Source organism: Glycine soja, chromosome 5, assembly GCF_004193775.1.
Source record: "Glycine soja cultivar W05 chromosome 5, ASM419377v2, whole genome shotgun sequence".
Classification (NCBI taxonomy): domain Eukaryota; kingdom Viridiplantae; phylum Streptophyta; class Magnoliopsida; order Fabales; family Fabaceae; genus Glycine; species Glycine soja.
Genome location: NC_041006.1, coordinates 6,977,105 through 7,003,972, shown reverse-complemented (window position 1 = coordinate 7,003,972; position 26,868 = coordinate 6,977,105). Strand labels below are relative to the sequence as shown.

General features: G+C 27.7%; 1 protein-coding gene across 1 annotated transcript; it reads right to left on the bottom strand.

Annotated features, from left to right (window-relative positions):
- Positions 1-896: 896 nt before the first annotated feature.
- LOC114412246 (FCS-Like Zinc finger 2-like) lies at positions 897-2,257 on the bottom strand. Its single transcript, XM_028376061.1, has 2 exons — positions 1,709-2,257; positions 897-1,583 (listed from the first exon to the last, which is right to left on the bottom strand). The coding sequence occupies exons 1-2, from the start codon at positions 2,023-2,025 to the stop codon at positions 1,385-1,387; spliced, it is 516 nt and encodes a 171-aa protein (XP_028231862.1). The 5' UTR covers positions 2,026-2,257; the 3' UTR covers positions 897-1,384.
- Between the last annotated feature and the right edge of the window lie 24,611 nt (positions 2,258-26,868).

Genomic DNA, 26,868 nt, shown 5'->3' with positions numbered 1-26,868 from the left:
ATTGGAACTAAAGTGGGAGACCAAAAGTGTAATTTTGCCTACTAATTTTTATAATAATTACTTAAATGTTATATCATTAATAATTTATGATGGTATGAAAATGTAAAAGTGAAAAACCATTAAACTTAAAAAATAATGTAATACTTTATTTTTTAAGAAAGAAAGTTAACATATTTCTTTAGTTATAGAAAGAATTAAATCTATAACCTTAAATAAAACCTAACCGTTTATCAACAAATAATATATTGATTATATAACTTTATAATATTATTTTTCAATCACAAATCATTACTAATAAATAATAATAAATTTATTAACTTTTATATATAATAATTACTTTAAAATAATTCATAAAGTCTAAAAAAAATTACTAGTACGTATCTATTAAACTTTTATAATACATTTACTTGAGTGGAAAGAAAATAAAAAATATAGATAAGGGTGTTTGCTTCTTCTGTTTAGTCAAAGTAAAAAAAAAACTAACTTTTAAAAACAAAAATTCAAACAATTTCTTCTTTCTACTATTTTGCTAATTTAAATTTTAAACTTTTCTTTTATTTTTTTCCATCTACACAACCGAATGTTCACACACACACACACAAATCTATCCAACCGAACATATATCCTTAGGGGCTATATCCGAAAATTATAATTCTTGAGAATGAAAAAAGTACATTTAAAAATTTATTTATCCCCATATGTTATGACAACTTTAAATAAAACAATTTTGATCGAGGTTATATCAGAAAAATAAACCTAATAGAGACCTAATGTTTTGGAAATAAAAAAAGACCCGGTAAAGAGACGGCCAAGTCATCTAACCTAATTAAAATCAAAGAAGACCCAATTAACACAAAAATTAAAATCCCAGAAAAAAGGATAAAGAACATCGGAGAAAGGCCGAAGTTGAGAAAATTTCCATTGTATTCAGTTTCCTTGTTTTGAAAAAACTGAAACTATTGGCACAACCATTATAACTCAACGAGGTAGGGTAATATACAAAAGGAAACAAAACCAAATTTGATTCCCATAAAAAAGAAAGAAAGAAGAAAAGGCAAACCCGAAAATCTGAGTCATTTGGCAGAGAGGATCACCCACTGTTGTAAGCACACACACTTTTCCACACGTATACCATTTACAGCTACATTCACAAAAATTTCCCTGTTCTCTCTTGAGACCCTTTGTTGGTGGAAAGAAAAAAAAAAGTAAACCAAAGCTCGCCACTTAACTTCCCTTTGTTACTTTCCTTTTCGGTTACACTTTTTTTTTCTTCTTTTCTAAAACTGTTTTCTTTCCTTTTCCGGAAACACTGTCCTCAGTTCCGTTCGTTAATTTGTTGGTTCCTCGAGAGATCTCGAGAAATCCTATGTTGTACTTGTACCGCCTACGCCGCCGCAACTGCCCCCGTACGGAACGAGTAATCTTGTTGCGCCTTGTTTGGCGACGTGGATCTATTATTATTTCTCTGCTCCTTGTTCCTCAAAGCCTTCATCGATGAAGAAAGGTTCCTATTCTTCTCTTTGGCTTCGTCTATCTCAATCTGCTCTTGCCTACACTCTTCGCTACAAAATGGCGTGTCCCCTCTGCAACAAACAAACAATTCAAGCCCACATCAGATCTATAATTCATAACCAAAAGGGTCTCTTTAAAAAACATAAAGAAAGTTTTTTTTATGAATTTTTGCGTTGTTGTGGGTGGCTGATCTGACCTATACATGAAGATGTCTCTATTGTCCCCGAGTGGTTTTTTGCAGAGAAAACAAGCGGAGAGGAAGTGGGGGTGTTGTTGATCTTCGAATCTGGCGTCGTAGAATCTCCCAGATCTTGGTGAAGAAACCGAAACGTTGTTGTTGTTCCTTAAACTGGTTCTGTTGTAGGAGGTGGCGTAACCCATGGTCATGGACCTTGAGACAAAGTTGTTGGCACGGTTATGACACCTATCCATGTCTTTTAAGGAAGCCAAGCCGTGGGCTTGTTCCAAGTAGGAAGGTCTTGGTGCACTGCTGGTAGAACCGGAGGAGCACATGAATTTATAATTAGGGTTTCTTACTGAGGTGTGTTTGTTAATGGTTTAGTTTAGTTTAGTTTGTTTGGGGCAAGAGAGGAAGAGGGAGTGGAAAAGAAAGTGGGAAGAGATGGTTTTATATACAAGGAGGTTAGGAGGAGGAAGAAACGGTTTGTTAATTGGAATGGAAGACTGGAGAGAGAGAGAGAGAGAGAGAGAGAGAGAAACAATCAGCGGCAGGTTTGGTTCAAGGAATCCGTGAGAGTGAATCTATTGGCTGAAACTACCTGCATTAAGACCGTTCAAAGTAATGTTATTTTTTTTAGGAACTGCATGGTTGGGGGGATAGGTAGTTGCCACCAAGATTAGAGGAAATTACAAATATGACATTTAGAGAAAAAATAGTAAGCGCCTCTTTGGATGAAATTTGATCAAAATTAATTTGGAATAGAAACAATTCTAAAGTAATGAAATTTATGTTTGAATTTTTTAATTATTTTGTATATTTATCATTCCTAATTTATCTTTAACTATTTTTTTATCACTACCTATTCGAAAAAGAAAAGCAATATATATATATATTATTACTCTCAAAATGTGGACAATATACTTAATTGTCTCACTATCACATGAACCACTCTATAAACATTGAGACACCAAGTGCCTCATTTGCCTTTTGATTATTATAAAAAAAATTAATTTTTTGAGTTTAACTCTCAATTACATGCAATCCTACAAAAACTACTAAAAATTATTTCAACTCAAAATTAATTATGAATTCAAAATAAATACTCAAAAATATCCTTAAATTCTTCTATGACTTCAAACTAGATTAATTTGGTTTGCTAAAATGTACTATAGGATAAATATTTTTATTTCAGGTTTGATTTGAAAAATATTATGAAACTATATAAATTAATCAAACATCGATGTGATACAAATTTAACGTACAGACATATTTTTTTCTGTTTGTCTGTGGTAAATACACATACCCCTACCTCTTTCTTAAGCATTATTTATTAATTACAACAACACTCGTATTATTGTATGTATTTTAAATTTCTATTATCTATTAGCAACAAAATTTTTATTATTTTATTTATTTTAAATTCATATTATCTACTTGTTATGAATATGTGGAAATTTATTTAAAATCAATTTTAAACTTTAAATCAATTATCCAACGTAAACTCAAATATATATCAATAGTTTCACGTCATCATTAATCTTTACCTAATATATAGTATATTAGAGTATTATTAACTTTTTTCTTAATTTTTTTAATATGTCATAAAAATTGAATGCAATTATAGATACATAATTTAGAATTACCTATAAATGACTAGTATTTTAACATGTATAACACACAAAATAAATATTTATTTTATATAAATAAAATTCATAATTGTTGTATGAGAATGTTTTTATTTGTCATTCTTCAAGATAACATTTTCAATTATTTTTTCAACAGAAATATTTTTTTATAAATTTTTCTTAACGTCTTATCTTCTTCAATTTATCATTTTTAATATTTTTAGTAATAACTTAAATTTTAATAATTTTTAAAATAAATGACTAATATATAAATTATATAAATTTATGATAAATAATTTATATGTTTGATAATATTTTAACAAAAAATTAAAAAATATTCTCATTATTTTAAGAAGTTATTTTAATTTATTAAAAATAGTAATATTTTTTTCAAGAAGGATATGAATGGTTTTTTATCCTAGAACTAGAAAGAAAAGATCTTCCCCAGTCCGAAGTGGTAGGTCCTATTTTGGACCAAAGCAGCATCTCAGTCTCACTCGCCTTCTCCTTTGTGCGTGGTGCGTCAAAATTGATGTGGGAAGGTAAGAAAAGTGCAATGCGCTTAATAGTTCTCACAAGGACGTTAATGAGTTCCACAATTTTAAATTCAAGAGCATCAAAAAGTTCAATCTTTTTTTATTTTAACAAAACCGTGTTATCTAGGTGAATTGCATTTGTTTTATTTGGTGAATAGTATGGATTCTGCAGTAGTAATTCATATTCACTGTATACAGGTCCATTATCGTTGTTTTAAAGAATTTATTTACGATTCAGTTTTTAATTGTTTTATTTATTATTTATCTTTAATACTACGCGTTAGAATTTACTCGTATCAGGCACACTATTTATTACTAGTTATTTACTACATACAAATTTTATTGCTATAAAATTGGTGTAAGATGAGTAACTAACGTGATTGCATAATTTTCCTAATATAAGTATAGTAATTAACTGAATTTAAATCTTTTTAAGAGAATAAATATAAAAAAGATAAAAAAATCACATTTCATGTTAATTTGAAATTAGTTAAACTTAGGAGGTACTACTTTAATTTAAATTAACAATGAATATCACTTTAAATAATTAGACCTTAACTAACCTAAAGTTATTCAGATTTAGTTAAGGATCACATAACTCTTGTTTTATTGTCCAGTTTAATGCGGGTTGTGAATACCGATAATTTTAGTTAAGGTTAGTTAAGGATCACATAACTCTGATATTAAGATTTTGTTAACCATTGCAATTAGGATTTTTAGTTATTAAATAAGATTAAGATATTTTCATCAATTTCGATTATATGAATCAATTATAAGAGTAATTTTTAATTTAGGATATAATTACATTTAAAGCTTTTTGTTTATCTATAACAATGTATTAGGTAAAAATCAAACTTAAATATTCTCCTACAAACTTAATATGTATTATGAACTGAAATATAGTTATATTTAGATCTTTTATTAAGCATTTGGTTGTTTATGACCGGGATCATCTTTTAGTCCTAAGAATTCATTTTCATGAGCGGCTTGGTATCTGAAATGGAAATAACATTAAGTGAATGAAAATAAATTGGTAGAGCTCAATTCAATGGATTTAGAAAGAAAATAATTTTGAAATTAGTATAACGTATTGTACTACTTTTTATTTACTCATCTTTGTATTTCTATTCTCGATTTTTCTTCAATAAAAAATCTTTGATTTCTTTCCACCAATATTTGTTTCTTTTTCTTTAAAAAAATATTAAACTTCTACTTTATTTCTCCCATATCTCGATGCATCCATGTCATATTCATTAACTATATTTCTCTCTTTTCTACCAAACCAGGCGTCATAGTTTTGTCATTCTAAAATTTTAATCTCTAGATAAGTTGTTCACAGACTATATTAAATTAAGTCAGTTTTATAGAGAAAAGTTATCCAATATAATTATTGTAGACTTTTTAATTCATTATTTAATTAATTTAATTTAAATTTTAGATATGATAGCATCCAATCCAATCTAAAGCAATTTGAATATCTATTTTAATCTTATTTTTATTTTTCTTTCAATAAAGATTAAATAAAAGTATTACTAAAACAAATATTGAACATAATAAAAAGCAGTTTGAAATTTAAAATATCTCATTTATAAGTCATTATATATATTTAATTAAAAATATTTTTTTATATTACGTGATAATCTTACAAATATATAATGAGTATTTTTAGGGATTTTTAATCTCTTATATCTTTTAATTTCCATAATTTTTAGTTTTAACTTGAATTTTAATATTTTATAAAAAAATATCAACAATTAAAAATTACCTTATATCACAATATAAATTTATTATTGGACTAGTTATCGAATTCAAATTTGATATCTGGTTCAATCTAATAAATAATATGATTTTTTTAATTTTCAATTTTTTGACACCTTTTCACTTTTATTTTGAATGGATTGATTTATGAACACCCTTACTTATTACAATTAAAGTTAATTTTAAATTACAATTTATTACTTTTTATAACAATAAATCATCAGAATATAATATAAAAATTTTTTAATTTTAATTTTAGATATAAAAAATAATTTATAATAAAATTAAAAGATTCCACACGTGCCTTAAAAATATTATAATAAAAAAAATGCTTTCAAATTTAGACAAAAAAATACGAAGCTGCTAAAAATTAACTTTAAGTGTTTAACATATGAAAATAGCATAACCTGATACTATTCAACAAAACATTTTTTATAAAGTTAAATAATATTTGAATTAATAATATATGTACTCTCATCTAATCATATCCATTATAAATAATAATTTCCATACTTTTATAATAATTATTTAAAATTGCTTAATAATTTTTAATTAATTAATAATATAAAAAAGTTTTTCTAAAAATGCATGTCTATTATAAGATTATATATATAATATTTCATCCAATATTTTTAACTTTATATATTAATTAATTTTAGATTCAAATATTTAATATCACAGAAAGATTTATTTAAAATTCCATTGCGACCAGACAAGTATTTATCAGAAAAAAGTACTTTTTACACTATTATTAATCACACGTTCCAATGTATAGTGATTTTGTTTATCTTCTCGATAATAATCACCTTAAAATTCACGTTAAAATTAATTTTTAATTCGTTATTAAAGTAATTTTTTACATTGATAATATGGTATACATCTATCAAACTTAATATATTTAATTGAGCGGATCTATTTCAATTAATTAATAACATGCCTGAGTTATTATATATTTTATAATATATGTCTTTGATTTTTATAAATAAAAAATTAATATGCATTATTAAAAAAATCAACGAATAAATTTATTAAATTTAATATAACTAAATAATATTAACGTAAAAAAATTACACTATTAATTTTTCTGATATTTTTTTGCTTATCATATGTTTGCTGGTAAAGAAAACAGAAGAAAAAAAAATAAAATTAAAATTAGAAAAGAAATAAGAGAAAAAAATTTAAATTTTATTTCTAAAAGTAAATTATTGTCTTTAGTATTATTTTACTTTTCTTCAACCAAACAATTAAACAAAAAACATCATATACATATTTTTGTTTCTTTCATTTTGACTTTCACTGCTATCAAACATCTTAAAATTACAGTAAAACTGACTAAAGACTGGGACTATTAACGGTTAAGGCGTGTGGTAACGCGCTCTGGATGCAAGTGGGAAGGCGTTAAAAGGAGTATTCTTTTCCCACTCGACCAAAACCTGCGGTTTCGCCTTTTCCCTAAACCTTGCTTCTCACTCCAGGGCTTTGATTTGACGTCATAAATTCCTTTTACTTTTTTTTTTATACGAGACTCTTTTGTCGTTTTCTTTCACGTGGGCCCACTCTGCAATACCATTGAAGCTTTGGGCCCCATGTCCCATCATGTTGATGATGATGCATGTCGTGGCTTGTTCCATGGTTTTATGGATTTTTCGCGAATCCTCAATTTTATTAATTATTAAATAAAACTATGTTATTTATTACACACGCAAAGGACAAACTAGAGAGAGCACTTTTCCCGAAGAATAGTGCAAGTGCAGCCCACTCTACCCGTGCCAGCTGCTCCCATTGTTTCAACTCTCTACACGTGTGCTTCGCGTACGTGCCATCAGCCAACACATGTATTTCTCTTTTTACTGCCACGTGCCTCAACTTATGCTCTTGAGTTCACTACACATTTCTAAAATCTCATGTCAGCTGCCTCAAATTCATAAATTTACTGTTACTTCTTTATTAGTATTTCTCTTTTAAAACAAGTGTCTTGATAATAAGTATGTTTATAATATTGATTAAGGAAAAAAATATTTATTATAAAGATTATAGAAGAGCTTAATTTTGTGTATTTTTATAAAAAAAAATTGTTTTAATTACCTAATCAATGTTTTAAGAACATTAATTAATATTTTTCTTAAAATAATGTCTAAAGTTTCTTTAAAAAGGTTTGAATATATTTATGGATAGTTTTGGAGTATCTTTAAAAAGATTTAAATATATTTATGAATAGTTTGGTTCAAAAGAAAACACGTCAGCTTGATATTTATTATATGACACTTTAGACGTTAATTATATAAATTAATAAAATAATTAATTAGTTAATTTTATTGATTTTTTTAAAAATGTTATTAATGTATTTTTTTTTGGTATCAAAACATGGATTTTTTTGTTTTTTATTTTATTTTTGTTCCAAAATAATAGTTCTTTTAAATTTTTTAAACTATTTTTTTTATTAATACCCGTAGACATAATTAAGAAGATTAATTAATACTTTGAAAAGAGAGACATTTGACCTAAAAATAAGTTGGTAGATACTACTTCCTTGTCCTATTATAATTATGGTGTAAAAGAAAAAAAATTATCTCAAAATAATTATCATTTTAGTTTTTGAATATAATATTATTATCTTTTCACTTATATATCTTATAATATTAATTGTGAACAAAAAAAATTATAAATACATTAATGATAATACAAAGTTAATTTTGTAAAAAAATTATTTTCTTTCATTTATTAATTGTTTTTTATATGTGTAAAACGATCTAGAATGATTATTATTTTGGGATGAAGGGAGTAGAAAGTATTGGTAGGGGTGGTTAATGAGATAATTTATGACAAAAAATAGTTAAAATTTTTGAGATATTTCTGTGTATCAATTAAATATTTCTTAATCAATGTGTTATAACCTTAAAAGACCATTATTTTGAAATGAAAGGAGTACCAATTAGGCCTTTATTAATAATTATTAACTTGTTATGAGTGATTAAAAATGTTAAAGTTAAAGAATATTATGCATCACTATCAATAAAAAATACAAATACTTAGAATATTTTAAAAAATAATGAAAAACATGTTATATCCTTCATAAAAATTCTGAAATGTCTTAAAAAAACCCATTAATTTCTTTTAAATTATGTCTTATAATAAAGATCAGAGAAGGTAATAAAAAAGAGAAGATCGGAAGGGAAAAAGGGTAAAATTTTGATAAAGTATTATGTTTGGTTGAGAGGAAAAGAGAAAAGAGAAAAAAAAAATTAAATGGAGAGGAGATGGATTTTAAAATAATTTTCATTTTGTATCGTTATAATTTTAAATTTTATAATATAACTAGAGATGTTTTAATTATTTTAATTGAAATATTTTAAATCTCTTTTTCCTCCCTTTTAATTTCTTTTAAATTATGTCTTATAATAAAGATCAGAAAAAATAATAAAGAAGGGAAGATTGAAAGGAAAAAAGAGTAAAATTTTGATAAAGTATTATGTTTGGTTGAGAGAAAAAGAGAGAAGAGAAAAAAAAATTAAATGGAGGGGAGATGAATTTTAAAACAACTTTACTTTTTGTATCGTTATAATTTTAAAAAATTACTCCCCTTTCCTTCCGTCCCCTCCATTCCCTTAAAACCAAACATTATGTTGTTATAAAATATTTTATCCATTTTTAATCATACGACATCATAAACTAATTCATGGATATTAAAAAAGTTAGTTAACTTAATAATTAACATCAAATTTTTATGTAATTATAATATTTTTTTTAAAGTCTTCTTAAATAATTAATGTATAGAGAAAGAATAATAATAATGAAGTTTTTTTTTTTTTTTTTTCATTCTCCAATCCTCTCATAAGAGTAAGAAAGAGATAATTTATAGAGGGTGTTTGTTTTATGAAATCTTATTAGATTCTCAAAAATATGGACTTGGGATTTTAATATTATTATGTTTGTTATAAGTAAGAAAAGATTTTTGGATATTATTGAATCTCGAGAATGTTATAATTTTTTTTATCATTTTTTCAACATTTATATTCCGAGGAGGAGGTGAAAAAGTGATATTCCATGGGAACGTGAGAATTTATTGTATAACACACTGAAACTTCATTTTTTATTTTAATTTAAAAATTATTTTCAAGAATATTAAAATGTAATAAAACATATTTTTTAAGAATACCTGAAAATGATATTTACATGTTATATTTATGAAAAATAAACGATTTATGGACTACAATAATTAAGAGTATTTTGGTGGAAAAAAAATGAATACAAGAGACAATTAAAAAACAATCTTATATAAAAGGACAAAAAAAAATTCAAAACAATGTCTTATAAAAATAAACAAAGGGAGCAAATGAATCTTGGCTTTGAATTTGATCATTCTATTTGTTTGTTGTTACTCAGCATTGATTAGAAGGATTTAGACTATTGTCAATGACTCAATATATATGGCTTTGGAGACCAAGAGCTACATCAAGTGAAAAATATACAACGAGTTAATATTAATTTTAATTTTATAGAAAGAATCAATATTAAGTACAGTTTAAATTAATTCCAACAATTTATATAAAATCAACTAATTAAGACTGGTTTCTCGTCTAATACACTTGGTGGTGACTAAGCTTTGTTCTTTGTATGTCCCGATTCGTTGCACATGAACAGCCATAAATAAACTATGCTATTGCTTTTTTAAATTAATGAAAGATTTCCTAATTTTAATTCAAACGAATATATTCCATGAAGATTCTAGACAAGCATTAGAAAAAGTAACATAAGGACATAGAGAAGCTACCGAAGAAAATTAGAATTAGAAAAGGAACCTGATGACAAGTATTGAAAGAAACAATTAAACAAATAAGTACTGAGAAAAACGATGAGCTCGCGACAATTGAAAGAGATAGATGATTTAACATAATTAAAATACTTTTACACACTCAATATAATTTTGTGGTGTTGTTAGATAACAGTTGGGCTTTGATGGTGATATCTTGACGAATTTTGGGGAAGATAGATAAATTAGATTATGCTTGTCGATATAAAATAATTTTAAGTATCTCAGGATTCCTCATTAACATATGTTATGGTAAATATTCATCCGTTCTCTTTTATACAAAAATAGTTAATTTTTATTAAATTGTGTTATTTTTAATTAATAAAATAATTTTTTTAAACTATCGTTCATTACAACTTGATATTAAATATAAATTCTCTGTTAAAATAAATGATATTAAGTAAAAATAATCAAAATATTTGCTTATAAATTTTTTTCTTGGAGCGTAGGGAGTAATGAAATTATTGGGATTTGGAAGTTCAACAAGGGTTGCTTTTACAGTAGTAAATTTCCCCTCTGCTGCAGTGACGCTTTTCACCGAGTTCCTTTTGCAACACCATTGTAGTTTTTTAAAGCTTAACCAATTACTATCATCGGTTATTTTGCAACACCATTGAAGTTTTTTAAGGCTCTACCAATTACTATCATCGGTTATTTTTCAACACCATTGAAGTTTTTAAAGGCTTAACCAATTACTATCATCGGTTATTAAAAGCTATGCTTTTGCCGTTGGCCTTCTTATAATCTACTACTCTAGAAAAGATAATTTTAATGGTCCATTGGTCCCTAGCGATTCAAACAACATTTACTTCTCTAGCAAACACTTTAACCATAACCCTTGCATTTATTTATTTTCCTGATTTTTTAAACTTTTTATTATCATAAGAAGAGTACTAGATTTTTAGCATGCTTTTTCTAATACATTTTCTGTTATTAATTAAAATATATTACAAACTATAAAATTATGGGTGAAATCCATTAAATATAAAGTTAGTCTCATAAAATTAGTTTCATTATTCTATTGGTCTTCTAATCTATTTAGTAGTATCAACTTATTTTCTTTATTTTTGAAAGATTCAATTAAGTTTCTTAATTTTTAAAATAGGTTCAATTTAATCTTTTATCTAAATTGAGACTAATTTGTTAATTTTGTTTATTTTTTGTTGACTCGTGACCCTATTGCATAAACGTTGTTAGTCTAAATTTGGTAAAAAAGAATCAAATTAAACCTTTTTTAAAATTTAAGAGACTTAATTGAATATTTTAAAAATAAAAAGATCAAATTAAATCTAATAAATAAATTATAAGACAAAAAATTATTAAACTCAATAGAATTTGTGATTTATGATAAATTTCATTCAATAGTAGATAATGTATTCAAAATGTTAAAAAAATGTATTACTAGAATTTCTGTTATTGAAATTACGTTTGACTAAGAGATTGGTGGTGTTCTATCTCAAGATGACCATCCAATTTCTTACCTTTCGAAGATCCCTCTCCTTAAATGCAATAACAATATACTTTGTCCATGATTTCAATGCCATCACTGAGGTAGTGACTAAGTTTCACCATTATTACTTTTTTTGAACACACTTCATTACTCAGACTTTCTCGAAGAAGTTGTCTTCATGGAAGCGAAAACATCTATCCTTTGTTGGAAGGGTGTGCCTCATTAATTGGTCTTAATCACATTACCTTTGTTTTTCATGTTTTCTTTTAAGATGCCACAAGCTGTGCTTAGGAGGATTAAAAGCATTCAAAGAAAAATATTGTGGGGTGAAGTTGATGACCATAAGAAGATTCCTTGGAATTGCTGGGTAAAAATGTATAGTCCCAAGAGTCATGGAGGTTTAGGCATTAAAGACATCTCCATTTTCAATGATGCTCTAATTGCAAAGTGTAGATAGAGCCTTTTTCATCAAAATGGTTTTTTGTGGAAAAAGGTGTTGGAGTCAAAATATAGAGGTTGGAGAAGTTTAATTGGAGAGTAAGGGGGTTCAAATACTTTGATTTGGTGGAGGGACTTACGGAAAATTTGGGGTAGTGATGATCAAATGAAGTGGTTTTATAGAATAATGAGATGGAATTTGGGAGATGGTGGAGTAACAAAATTTTGTTTCGATGGGTGGGGAATGCTTCGCCAAAAAATCTGGTAGTGTTCTTAAACTTGGAGCAGTAAGATGCGGTTATTGAAAAGATGGGAATATGGGAAGGGCAAAATTGGATATGGGACTTTAGGTGGCACAAAATTGGTTCCAATGGGAAAATCTGATTAATTTGGTGGAAAATTTCAATAAAAAATTGTTACATATGAACTTAAAATATGGTTCGAATAAGTGGATTTAGATGGAAGATCCCTCAGGTAATTACATTGTCAATTCAGTTTCTAAGGCATAGTATAGTTTGAGGTTCGAAAGTTAGTTTGAGGTGCTATTTTTTGAAGTATGGAAGATCATTGTACCATCAAAGGCAATCCACTTCATTTAAAGGGTATTTAGAGATAAGGTGCCCACAAGACAAAATTTAAGAAAAAGTAATGTCACATTGGTCGATGGTAACTACATGTGTCCTTTCTGCAACCAAAAGAAAAGTTAGGAGCACATATTTTGTTCTCATGCAAATTGGTATATGATATTTGTAAAGAATGCTTATAATGGTTTAAAGTGGATATAGTTTTACCAGAGGATCTTATTCTTCATTTTTGGCAGCATATGCATGACATGGTTTCCAAGAGTAAGACGGAAAAATGGAAGGTGGTCTGGAGTGTAATAGTCTGGTGTGTTTGGAATCATAGAAACACTTGTGTTTTCAGGGAAGGGTCTTTTGAGAAAATTTTGATTATGCAGAATATTTTATTCATTGCATGGACATGGTTGAAGAAATTTGGATACGAGTTCAATTACTCATTCACACAATGGTTAACTAATCTGGATTTATGTTTGGTGTAAGTGTCATTGTTTTGCTGGTTGCGGTGTAACTAGTTTCATAGAACCAATTTTAAGATGCATTGGGAAGTTTGGATGATATTAGGTAAGTGCAGGTCAGATGGTGGCATTGTTTTGGACTTTTGGTGATGACAGCTTGGTAGTTTAGCAAGGTATGCTCAATGATATTCATAAATTCATCAGGCATTGTCAACGTGTTTAATCTTTACAAACTCAGACTTGTAAGATGCATGTTGACAAAGGGGCGTTCACGATTTGATTTGGATTCGTTGAAAAATGAAATCCAAACTAATCAATTTCCATTGGTCTGAATTAGTTTGGTTCACCTATATTTCTAAAAAAAAAAATGCGCAGTTTGAACCAAACTAATTTGATTACAAATGAGTTGGTTTGGTTCAAAATCAATTGGGTCCTTTATTATGCAAATATTCGAAATTTTGTTTCAAGAAAAAGAAAAAAAGGTTGAATATCTCTTTGGACCCTAAACTTCTTGCAAATTTCACTATTAGTCCTTAAACAAGTTTTTGTACAACTTTTTTGTTCTTATATTTTTCCTCTATTAATCATTTTAATCCTTGCTATCATGCAATATTTTTTTTTATGGAATAACCATCACTTTAGCAATCTAGTGACTTGTCGTGTAATCAAAGAGTATGATAGAGACAACCACGTGTAATTGTTTTTTGGTAACTTAGTGTTATCATACTCAACTCAGTCTCACCGGTAAAACTAGTTGAGAAAAATCAATCATATGTTCAGTTTGAGTTGATTATTTGATTGGATCTGAATGTAACTTGATTTGACTCAACCGATTTTAAAAGAAATCAATGACTTGATGATTTTTAGTAGACTGGTCGGGTCATGCAGATGAAAACTCCTTTATGGTAGTGACACATTCCGATGGCTAATAATCACGGTAACTTCCCACAAAATCGTTCATATATCGGGATGGAGGAGGAGGAAATAGTGTAAAAAGAGAGAATGTGAAAGAAACAATAGAAAAAAGTGAATAGAAGATTAATATTAAACTTGGGGTGGTGGAGAAGAGAAAATGTGAAAAACAATAATAAAAAAGGTGATGAGAAGATGAATATTAAACCTGGAATGAAGGAGGTGAAAGAGAAATAACATACTCTATTTTTTTTTTCAATAGGATTATGTAAAATCCTAACAAGTTTTCATTTAAGATGAAGAAAAGGTGAGGTTACAAGCTATCATGTTTATTCCTATTTATAAGACTCAATTATCTAATTTAGTTGATAATAATAAATTTATCCTGAATTTATATATTTTTCCATAAATACTATTGTCATTAATTTATAAGACTCAATTACCAAAATTATTATATATATATATATATATATATATATATATATATATATATATATATATATATATATATATATAATTTTGACCTACATGATGTATGGGAACAATTTTTTTGTGTGAGTATGTTGAATTTGATATTTTATTGTTTTGATAAATATATTCTATAGGAATGCAAAAATATAGAAATTTAAGTGTATGAATTATATTATTAATTTTTTATCTCTAGTATAATGTTGGCTTTATCAATTGTTAAAAACTAAAATCGTGTGTCAACTATAAATGTATATGTAGAAAATTTTGATGCTTACTAAAACAATTATTTCTTCTTTTTTAAGGTGCTAAAGGTATTGAGAACAAAAATTATGGAATTCAAAGGAGATTTTTGTGGGGGAGGGGATGTAACATTGAAAAAAATAATCCAATAATTATTTAGATAAAGATATCTAAATATATCTTTTAGTAAATGAAAAAAATATATTAAATTATTTTAATATATTAGATTGTTATTTTTATTTTGAAAAGATAGTATAATAATATATTAGATTGATTAAAGATAATTATAATTAAAGAATATAAATAATAGATAAAGAAAGATCTGTTAAACAAATTTTGAATTACTTATAGTTCTTATATAAGAGTATATAATTCATTCTCTTGGAATCACATACATAAATGAAGAGGAAAAAAAAGATAGTGGAAAAATTCTTTTGATGCAATTGGTAGAAGATAAAATGAATGACGAAGAATACAAATTTCTTGCTTCAAGCTAGAGGTGAGTAAAGTACTTATCTTTAAAAACTTTCATGGTATAATTCTTAAAGAATGAATTTTGTATTCTGATATAAAATTTGAGATCAATAAAATTTTAGGTATTACAATAGATTTCAAATATTTCCTATTACAACTGAGTTACCTTTTTAGCACGATTTGGTTGTCATGATAATTTTTTGCTGCTACTTCTTGCACACGAATTGTTGGCAAAAGAAGTATGAGTTTTTCTTGTTATATATACAAATAGTTTGGTGAAAGGGAAATCGTATAGTACTAGTCAATTCTTTAAAATTTGGCATGAAGTCCTTTGCTTTTAAATCCTTATGTTGTCTTGTGGATAAATACATGTATGGATGCATTTGACTTATATTAGGTTATATTCCTAAGCTTACAAATTGCATGACATTAGTTAAAGAAAGAATGACATTTACATGTATATATAACTGGATTTACTTTGAGCGGACTATGTATTACATTTGAGTGAGTTGTTATATGTATCATTTTTATATTTATATTTTTTTATATAATCTTAGATAGGTAGAATGCATTGTTCATACAATTAACTTATGCTTATGAGGACATTGTATGATATTGATATATATGACAAAAATTCAATAACTTTGATACACATGAAGTGTTTGAAAATTTATTTGATAATTATTTAGAAAAATAGTTGATAGTTATGTGTGAGTTAGACATTATTTTCTGAGAAGTTGTGATTGTGTATTATGTTATGAGAATTGAACAGGAGTGATACCTACATTTGGGACGAAGATGCGATTTGTTATAGATACCTCCATCTGAGATGGAGAATAGATTTTGGATACTTACATTTACGATGGGAAAACAGTGAGACACCATTGCATGAAATATAAGTTCATAGATTCTTTGAAAAATATGAGATATATACTAGTTATGGGAACCTGATAATTGAGTCTTGTGATTCTAGGAATCACTAAGTTGTGTTTGTTATATTTATTTGGATTCGTTGAGGTGTTGTCGTTTATTTAAATATTTTATTTATTCAAAATTTCATGAATTGTGATTGTTTTAATATGGTTTTTATTAGTTTGTAAATATATGCATATATAATCTTATTTTAAATTCGTTACGAATATCATGGTTGATCTTCTGGATTATCGCACCAGCTGAGAACAATACTATTTGCGAACTCCTGTTAATTGTTTTATTCATTAAAATTACCATCTTATTATAAGTGTTCGAGAAGAAGTTGTTGAGTTTGAAGAGACCTCAAGACATACTTTTGTTAGTTATATTTATTTCATAAAGTTATGTTTGATTCTCATATGTAATATTTCCTTAGACTAACGATAATCACGTATTACAAGTGAGATTAATCTTGAGCCTAACAAATTAAAAATATATTTGATCTTTGACTCATGACAAAAAAAAATATAAATGATTTATATATATATATATATATATATATATATATATATATATTATCATTTAATAATAATTTATTATTTATATTTAGTTTATTAACTTTTACAATAATTATTTTAAAATTATATTAATCATAACTTTTAATTGATTAATTTTGTATATGATATTGATAATAGTGTGGTATTAATAGTTTAATATTTAAATAATAAATTATTTTATAGGCTCTAACCAAGCCTTGAAATGACAATCAACTTATATTAATGTGCACTTTTTTAAGTGGGTATTTTCTTAATTATTACTTTATGACATGCCCGTAAAGAGAAAGAAAGAATAAAAGATAGTCTCTCGTATTTTTAGGACAGCTAGTTGATATAATAATTGCTATCATTGTTTCCTTTTCACCCGTGGATACAACGAGTGTTAAACAACACCTGTTTTTCTTAATCTATTTAAAAGGAAATTCTAATCATTGCACTTAAGATACTGTTCAAGTAAACAAACAAGAAAAGATATATATTATCGTAAAATTATTGAAGCAAATTAAAATTAGTTTCTTATTTGTTAAATAATTTAAAACGTTCAATACACAACATTTAGGTAAAGATAAATTTTTAATTAAAAAGTATTCAAATCGAAACTAGTTGCACTTATAAGTTGTCAATTATCATTATGTCTCTTATGATCCATGAGAAATTAGTGACCAAACATTATTTACTTTTGACAAATATAATTTGACTGGTTCAACTTCAACACGACTCCATAATGCGCCCCCGGATTCCCCCCCAAACTTCTAATTTAACGGAGAACACATTATTCTAATTCTTGAAATTTCAAATTTCGAGCATAAAAAGTTTTGGGTGACTTACTACTTTTACTTTTCTTCTTTAATGAAACAACATACACTTAGGGGTAGATTAATTATGTTTAATATTATAAATTTACAATAATACGAATAACCTATGACACTATTACAAATAAATAAAAAAAGATAAAAACATCAATTAATAAAAATTATGTTATTCATATGACATTCTTATATCACCCTTTCTATAATACTATTTTTTTCTTCTTTATTTTTCTCCATTGGACCATTTATTTATCGCATTGTTAGTTTTGTCCTCTTGCTATCTTCTCTTTTTTCTATATAAAAAAAATGTACAATTATACTTTTTAATTAGTTATATATGCTTCCTTCTCACCAGCATGTCACGCAACATGAAACCACTCATGGGCTCACAACGTGGTGGTTCTTGCTTAGGGTCCCATTCTTTTTTTTTTTCTTTCTTTCTTCGCCACCTGTTCTTTGTTCCAAATATATTTTTAACCTTGCATTTCCTTCTTCCCAGTACTATGAAATAAAATATCACACACAAAAAAAATTCCTTGCGTTTCTTCGAGGCTTGCAGCTCTAGGATTAGCTAGGTAGCATCTAAGGTTTGTTTATTCTCGGAAATTAATTACTAAGTCAGTGACTAATGATGCAATTTTGGCCTTTAAGTTAAATGAAGATTCTGTTGAGTTCATCATATCCTCAATTTTAAAACAGTGGAAGAAGATTCCACGCAGCATCATAGAGACACGTGTGGTCCGTGTGAAGAAAAGCAGTACACGTTTTAGATGACATGTGAGGTGTATAAGATAAATTATTAATCATATTAAGGTTGTGTTAAGATACATACCTTATGGCTCTCGCTAAACGTGTAGAAGTATTTGTTTTCTAGGACCTTAGTTCTTCTTATTCTATGTGTGTTCTCACCACTCATACCTCTATCCTAGCGCTGGGTTTATCGACTTACATCCGTGAATCTGACGAATAATGTGTTTTTTTTTTAATCTGTATAATTATATTGAATTTTTGTGTATCTAATAACTTTTATCAATAAACTGGTGGACTTCTCGCATAAATATTATTAATTTGTTATGTTATAATTTTTATTTTTATTTTAAGTTGTTATTGTTAATTTGATATATTTAAAATATTGACGTATTTTAGTGTGATAGATTTTAATTTAAAAGTAAAATTAATTTTTTTCTTTTAATTTTATACATTTTAACCTTTTTTATAAAAAAATCTATCATATATTTTTTTTTAAAATTATTATTTGAGTTTTCGATTTGATCCATTTATCTGTGGACTTTTACGGACCAAAATACAAACTTTAGAAAAACTACCATTTATTTTATGAACCAAATTTGTTTGATCATGAACTTGGTGAACTAAACCTTGACTGAACGAATCCGTATAATCACCCCTCCTAGCTATCTTCTTTCCCCTTATAAAAGAAGAATATAAAATAGAAAATTTTTTATAACTTAAAATTGATCTATGCATTCTAACTAAAAAGTTTCTTCTATTTAATTTTACAAATTTAGGTACATAAATTAATTTTAAATTTTTGATTTATTTTTAATTTTCATTTCATCTTTTTTATTGCTTTTCTTTTATTGTAACTATTTGTTGAAGTATTTTAAATTGATCTATGATTTCTTTTCTTGTAACTAGTTAAACTATCTAAACATATTTTACAGTAACTTTTGCCTCCATTGATTATTAATTTGATTGTACTTGCTAGCTTCATCCACTTCTGCATAAGTCGTTGGTCCTCCTCACATAGAGTTTCGTTCTAGAGAATAGCCTCTTCCTCTCTCTCTTCTTCTTAAACAGAAAGTGATTGCATCACCGATCTAAACATGACCAAAAAAAAAGAGAGAAAAAAATCCGATATAAATTGAGGAATCATTATAAAGATACGAAAAATCATTATATATACTTGGATATATACGTGTATCAAACAAGTGACCAGCATGAAAGCTGATTGCAAATCCACGGCGACAACCGTACACATTACAAGATTTTGTTATTAATTATTTGATGAGTTCATATCTTAGGTTATATATATGTGATACTCAGTTAATAAAGGTAATAAAGCACAATGCTTAATCAATATATTTTTGTCTGGCTTTTTTCTGTTCATGTAGACTTTGTAGTATTAATTTATGGGACAACAATGACATACGGAATAAGACAGCCTTAAAGGCTTAAACACATTGATCTCAAGACACATGGCTAACTACATCCTGATAAATATCAAATCTCAACTTGAGTTTCTACTATTATATAGACATAGTTTGATTCCCAAATCTATTCCAAACACAACTACGAATCTTCAAAAGCATTTAAGCCACAACTAGTCAATTTCGGATTTCCCTGGATTGAGAAGAAAACCCGGGATTCAAAAAGAAAAGTAGAGACAAAAAATGAATTAATTGAAGGTTCAATGAACCTGCCTAATCTCATATATCTATGCTAAGACATGCCTTAGACATATTCTGCGTTCATGTCTTTCTAAATATATGTCATTACAAGCGTGATTACGTTGAAGTTTTAAAATCTATTTCCCCTTGATCATTGAATTAAAAGCTCAAGCAATAACTAATTATTTTATTAGATTAAAAATTTATAGTCGATTAAATTTTCATCCACAAAATATCACATTTTTTTTTATTTAACCCCTCATCATTTTTTATATGCAGTTGATACAATAATTTTTATTACTAAATTGTCCCTTCTATTCTTTTTTAAGAATAAATTACACATGCACTTTTATGTTTCATGTGAACTATCTTATATCTCTTCACTATTTAACATTACTTTTACTACCATTGTGTTGTACTACTGATAATGATTGTATTGTTAACAAAGGGCATCGGGTGTCAAAAAAATTTGTCATAAAAAATCTAGACTTTCATAACTATAATTTTTTTGTTATTATATATTATATTGGACAGGTACTTGGTCAAAATACCTAGGTCTCTAAATACTTGATGGTTATACCCAAATATGTATTTGGCCAACATACATACATGTATCTAAGTCCTAGTAAGACACACTTAATAGAGTATGGTGGATTAAGTTTCCTAATCACCTTTAGATCAAATTACTTGAGATTGTAACTATCCTAAAAGCCCATAGGCTCAAAGTCCAATAAGATTTGTATAAACAAAAGTAAAATTCTCGAGGTAAAGTGATCCTATTCATTCTCATTTTATTATTGATATTTGTTGCTTTGAGCTGAAACTTTACTTGGGCAGCAAAATATCTTTTGCATGTATTTCACACTCTGATAGATCGTGAGATCAAATACAAGGAAGAATCTAAAGAAGGATGTTACACAAAGAAGACTAAGCTTGAGATTGAGATAAGAACATACATATTTTAAATATTTTTACATTACCGTATATCACACCATATAGTCTTTCAATTGATGTATTGTGTGAATTTGGTTCATTTTAAAGTAAAAGGAATGTATTTTAGAGAATATAAAATACTAATAATTATTATTAATTCAAAACTAATGATTAAGATTATATAATTAATTATAAAATTTATTATATTTCTATTTAAATTTCTCTGAAATCATAATCGTTAATTTTTTTTACCATAATCATAATTAAAATTAATTATTAGAAGTATAATTTATTTTTTAAAGTGCTTGTATACTTTTGACTATAAAATTCTACTAGTTTCTGTTTGTTTTCGTCGTATTTAGCACAAAAACGAAGGGCCTGTATTACGTCAAAGCCCACAAGTTACAGTTAATTTGTAAAGATACCCCTTTAACGAGGTCCATGTTTTTTTCACACTCTTTTTGTTATTCTTGCACTTTTTATTTTTTATAGAAGACAAGTTACAGTTTATCTTTGATGAAAACAAGTTTCTATTGCGTTACTCTCTTTTTTGAAAAATTTAACACAACAAAAACATGTTCCGTTTTGGTGGAGAAGAAGCAAACAAAGGTGCACACTTGCTTTCTATCTTGTTCTCTGTAGCGTCCATGTTTGCTCGCCTTTTTAGAACATAATACCCATATTTGGGGACAACGGGTGGAACGACCTCTCGATCTACTTACTGCAGCCCAAGAAATTTTGTATAAAAATTAATGCAACAAAAATATATTCTAGTTGTATTTTTTTTTTAAATACAAAACGAAAACATATTTTTATTGCGTATAGATATAGAACAAGGATAAGTTTCCGTCAAATCAGCGATAAGCAAAAGCATGTAAGAGAGGTGAAGAACAAAATGAGAGACATAGATGAGTGCAATTTGAGGCGAAAATGAACACTAGAATGAGAACGAGGGCTAGAATAATGAGTATGGGGTGAAGAAGAAAATAGGATTGGGTGTGTACGAAAAAGGGTGACAGAATGGATTGGACCCGTTCAAACAACCCATTTTGCCTTTATTATTTTTTTTGTGGGAGAGGTTGAAGTTTTCCACCCACCAATTCAACCAGCTTTAGACTTGCCCTATCCGACCCTATATTATTAATAAATTTTTATCTAAATAAATTATTATTCAAATTCTAAGGTAAAACATTTAATTTTTCAATAGTTTTTTTATTAGTACTTTACTAAATATATAAATCAATTTTTTTTTTTAAATTAGTGGTTTGACCTACCAACCTACAACTCATTTTCATTTTTTATGGTTTTTAGTGAACCATCCTGCCAACTCGAGCATAAAAGGAACATGATGAAAGTTTCCATCACTTTTTCTATGCGGGTCAACCTGCCTAGACCCAATTGGGTGGTGCGAGTTGGTCTGCTTTACCACAATTAGTGTGCGAGAGAGCATGCAATGGAAGGAGAGTCACAAGTAGAAAGAGAAAGAGAAAGTGAGTGGGAGGGGGAGGAAGTGAGGGAAAGGAGGAGTTTTTATTTATTTATGAAAACAACATATTTGGGGTGTGAACTTAAGGGAGGTAAGAATGACATGGGCCCTTAACGATTGTTAAAAGGAAAGTATGAGAGTTCCACGATAAAATAATTGGGCTAAGAGTATTTGTTTTGAGCCATTGTGTGACAAAGAAGTCTATTTTGATTGGATCCCGCCAAAAATAGAGCCGGAGAGCCAGAGAGAAAGTGAAATGTTGATGAACAAATAAAAAAAAGAGAGCGGAAGAAGACTCTACTTGCTCTATTTACTTAATGATCGATACACATTGACATATATAAAAATATAAATTAGAGTTACTTTTAACATTGAGTTAATCTCTTTATATGTTTGTTTACCGAAATAATGTCTTTTATGTTAAAATTCTCGGCCGAAAACTTCCATGGGGGGCATTATTACTTTTTCCTTTTCTTATTAAACTAATTTTAAAATAGTATACTATAAATTAACATTTTTTTATAAGAAAAAGTAAATATTTATTTTTGTTCTTGAACTTATCAGACGCTACTGAAAGGGAGAAAATAAAAATTTTGTTTCCAAATATGCAAAAAGTGCTATAAAATCATATCATTAATTTTTTCGTTAACTCAAACGGATATGCTTACATGGTACTTTTAGTAATAACGTGATGGACGGTTGTCACATGTTATATGATTGTCATGTGTCAAAAAATTAGTTTTGAATTTGATCCTTGGACTTAATAACTCGTTGTTCTTTTAGACCATGAACTTAATCACTTATTGTTAGTTTGGTCCTTGAATCTAACTAAGTAGTATCATTTTTGGTCTATGAGAGCACTTTTGAATTTTTAATTAAGTATCACACAACATATAAATTGTTAGCATGATGATGATAAATGACATTTGTTTATAGTGATAACAAATATTTATGGTGATGAAAATTGAGTGAAAAATAATTATCAGAAATATTATATTTTATATTTGAAGTCATTATTAATTTATTTATTATATTTTATTAAGTTAAAATTCTAACAAATAACATTATAAAAGTGACAAACAACAATATAACTTGAATTGAAAATAAATAAAGATATGAAAATTAAATTAGCTTTTCATATGAATCAAATTAAAAATGTGTATTATGTAAATATATAGATACCCATAAATAATTTATTTTTAAAAGTTAATATATTTATTTAATTAAGGAGGAAATTAAAAAGTCAAGAAATACAAAATTGATCATTTTATTAGACCAAAATTTAAGACAAAATTAGATATTTTTATTTTTTTCCACCTTTTATTGTATTTTTTTATTTTGTATACTCCTATCTGACTATGATAAGAGATGAACTATATTTTATATTTAGTTTTGTATGTCATATATATTATATACTCCAACATGACAAATTAATACTACCTTCTTCGTTTAGAGTATAATGAGTGAATTATATTTTATGCTCAATTTTATAGAAGTATATATTATATACTCTAACATTCAAAACATGTTACTAGCTTATAAAGGACCAAAATGACAAAATGCTTTAAGCTGAGGGACCAAAATATCAGTAAGTGATTAAGTTCAGGGATTAAAATGATAACAAGTTACTAGGTTCATAGATCAAATTAAAAAGTTAATTTTTGACATGTGGCATCCACGTAAATGACATGTGACAATCATTAACTGCCACGTCTTTACCGAAAGTGCTATGTATACACAATTATTTGAGGTAATAGAAAAAACTAACAGTAAGACTAAATTGTTGCATTTTTTACAAATTTGAAAATAAAATTTTTATTTTTCAACTTTTAGGAATGTAACTGTCAACGCTTAACAAGTTCAAACATAAAAATAAGTATTTACCTAATAAAAAAAAGTAATAGATCATTCTTAATTTCTACTCTTTTAGGTTATGGAACTACAGGTTCAAATAATTAATTATACTTATGTTTTTTTAATAAATTTGAACATTTAGAAATATTTATATTTATACTTGCACATTACATTATTTAATCATATTATGAGCATCGTTTCTGAATTCTGGGACACTAGAAAGTAATACTACAATAGAAACATGAGAACGCTAATAATAGATGGGATCTGAAAACATGTCAAATAATTAGGAGCAAGGAGCGTGTGTTATCTTTATCTAGGATGCCTATATTCGAGCTTTCCTTTTCTGTAGTGGGTGTATGCCTTTGATCACTGGCTCACTGCTGTAACCGATCCACCACCCCATCAAATATCCACGTCTTTACCAATTCGTTGGCACTTCCCAAATGCCAAATGCTAATTAAAGAACAAACCAATTAATGCAAAATCATATTGTTATACAGCTAGCTAGCTACCCAGTAGCACCCACGACAAAAACAAAACTGTACTATACAGCTTCCTATACATAACTCCTGTTTTAGTTAGTTAATTAGTTTCATATTATCAACCATATCGCTACTTCTAAAATCAGTTTTGGACCGGTTGGCTTGGTTCAACACCTTTCATGTTCAACGTTTGAGGGATTGTGAATTATTTGATCATGTAGGTTGACCGAGAATAATGAACCTATCATAATGAGATAATTGAACCTTTAATATTAGGTCTCAAACCTTTGATGAGTCACATTCTATATATAGATAAAGATAAAAGTGTTTCCTCTTTTGTCAACCCAAGATTCACACACACTCTAAGGTTTTGCTGGGAACTTTAGAGTTTTTGGGATCTCAACGTGTGAACAATTTTCCTAACAATTTTTTCTTACATTAAAAGGTGTTGTTACTTTCTTATTTGAATACATATTATTGAATTTAATTAAGTGGACATATTATATGGAACATAATATATGACTCGATTAATTCATTTTCATGTGTCATCATCAACGGACAACGGCCCCTTTGTAGTTTCTTCTCCGTTGGGGTTCTGAAGTCGCGTATTCCAAGTTTTGCAATTAATGAGTTTTGTTATTGAATTCCCTCATGAAAGCAAACCATATAAAAAGGAAGAAAAGAAAGAGCACAAAATGACATCCAATGAAACATGGGGGCAGATTTCAATCTTTATTGCCATGCTATATTATTAATAAGACTTGGGGGTGTGTGGCCCATTACCATGATGCATTGAGAAACCTGTTTGTTTGAATTTCGCGTGCACTATTCCGAGTAATTGACCCTCATGAAAGAGAAGTGTAGTAGAATAGAGTCAGTTAGACCTAAAAATGCCATTAATTGCCAACTTTTTTATACACGACAGTGTCCTTTGGTACTACGCCAATACTCTTGCCGTTGAAACGAGGACGCACCCACACCCTGACCCTGATATTTGACTTGCTTTATTAGTATCACTTCCATTTCAGCCATAAATGCACACCCTTCAAAAGTCTTCTTAATTGAGAGATATCAAACCATGCCACTAACTACCAATTACCCGAAAATTATTATGGTTGAGGAGGGTACGTTCTTTTGGTAGGAAGCACAGTAGTAGTGTTAATAAGTACTCGTGACCACACTCACGCATGGTCCTAGTGTCAATTTCTTACAAGAATACGATAAATCAAAAGTTAACACCAACAATAAGATGTAATTCACTTCATGACATTTTGAATTATGAACCTTTTAATTAATTTGTACTAATGTACTAATGTGACAAGTGTAATTATTTACTGTGTGTCTAATGAAATAATTTTGCTAGGGTTGTGTGTGGTGGTGACCGGTGGGGGTATCTATCAATTTTTAATATAGCAGTTGTGTACATTTGATATGAGTCACCCCACACCATGGCACAATTTCTCTCTACCTACACACACTACACAAGCACTATTTTTGTGTGAGAATACCACTTTGGGGCTCATGCACTAGTAACAAAGAGATATGAGTAATAGGTGAATTCTCAAATTCTTATTAATGGATAATGAGGAGATACAATGTTATATATAAGGTGTTTTAATCAGCTTAACTGATAATAGTAACTAACTTCCTATGCCAGTTATTCTAACTAATTACCAGCTATTCTAACTAACTTCCATCCCTTTATACAACCGTAATAACTAACTTCCTATGCCAGCTATTCTAACTAACTTCCATCCCTTTGTACAACTAGAATACCCCCCTTAAGTTGGAGAGTAAATGTTAATGAGATTTCACATGAACAAGCTTGAGGATGTTGGATTGCACTAACTCACGAATGAAGTGATAATCAATATCAATGTATTTTGGTCGTTCATGGTGAGCTGGATTGGATGCTAGATCTATGACAGATTTGCTATCACAGAAAAACATGATAGAAGGAATAGTAATCTCAAAGTGCAGT

What these genes read in the sequence shown, in the direction of transcription:
- LOC114412246 (XM_028376061.1), bottom strand. Translation starts at nt 2,025, where the DNA reads ATGTGCTCCTCCGGTTCTACCAGCAGTGCACCAAGACCTTCCTACTTG. An exon ending in AGAGACATCTTCATGTATAG is followed by an intron (nt 1,584 to 1,708) that starts GTCAGATCAGCC and finishes TGTTTGTTGCAG; the next exon opens with AGGGGACACGCCATTTTGTA.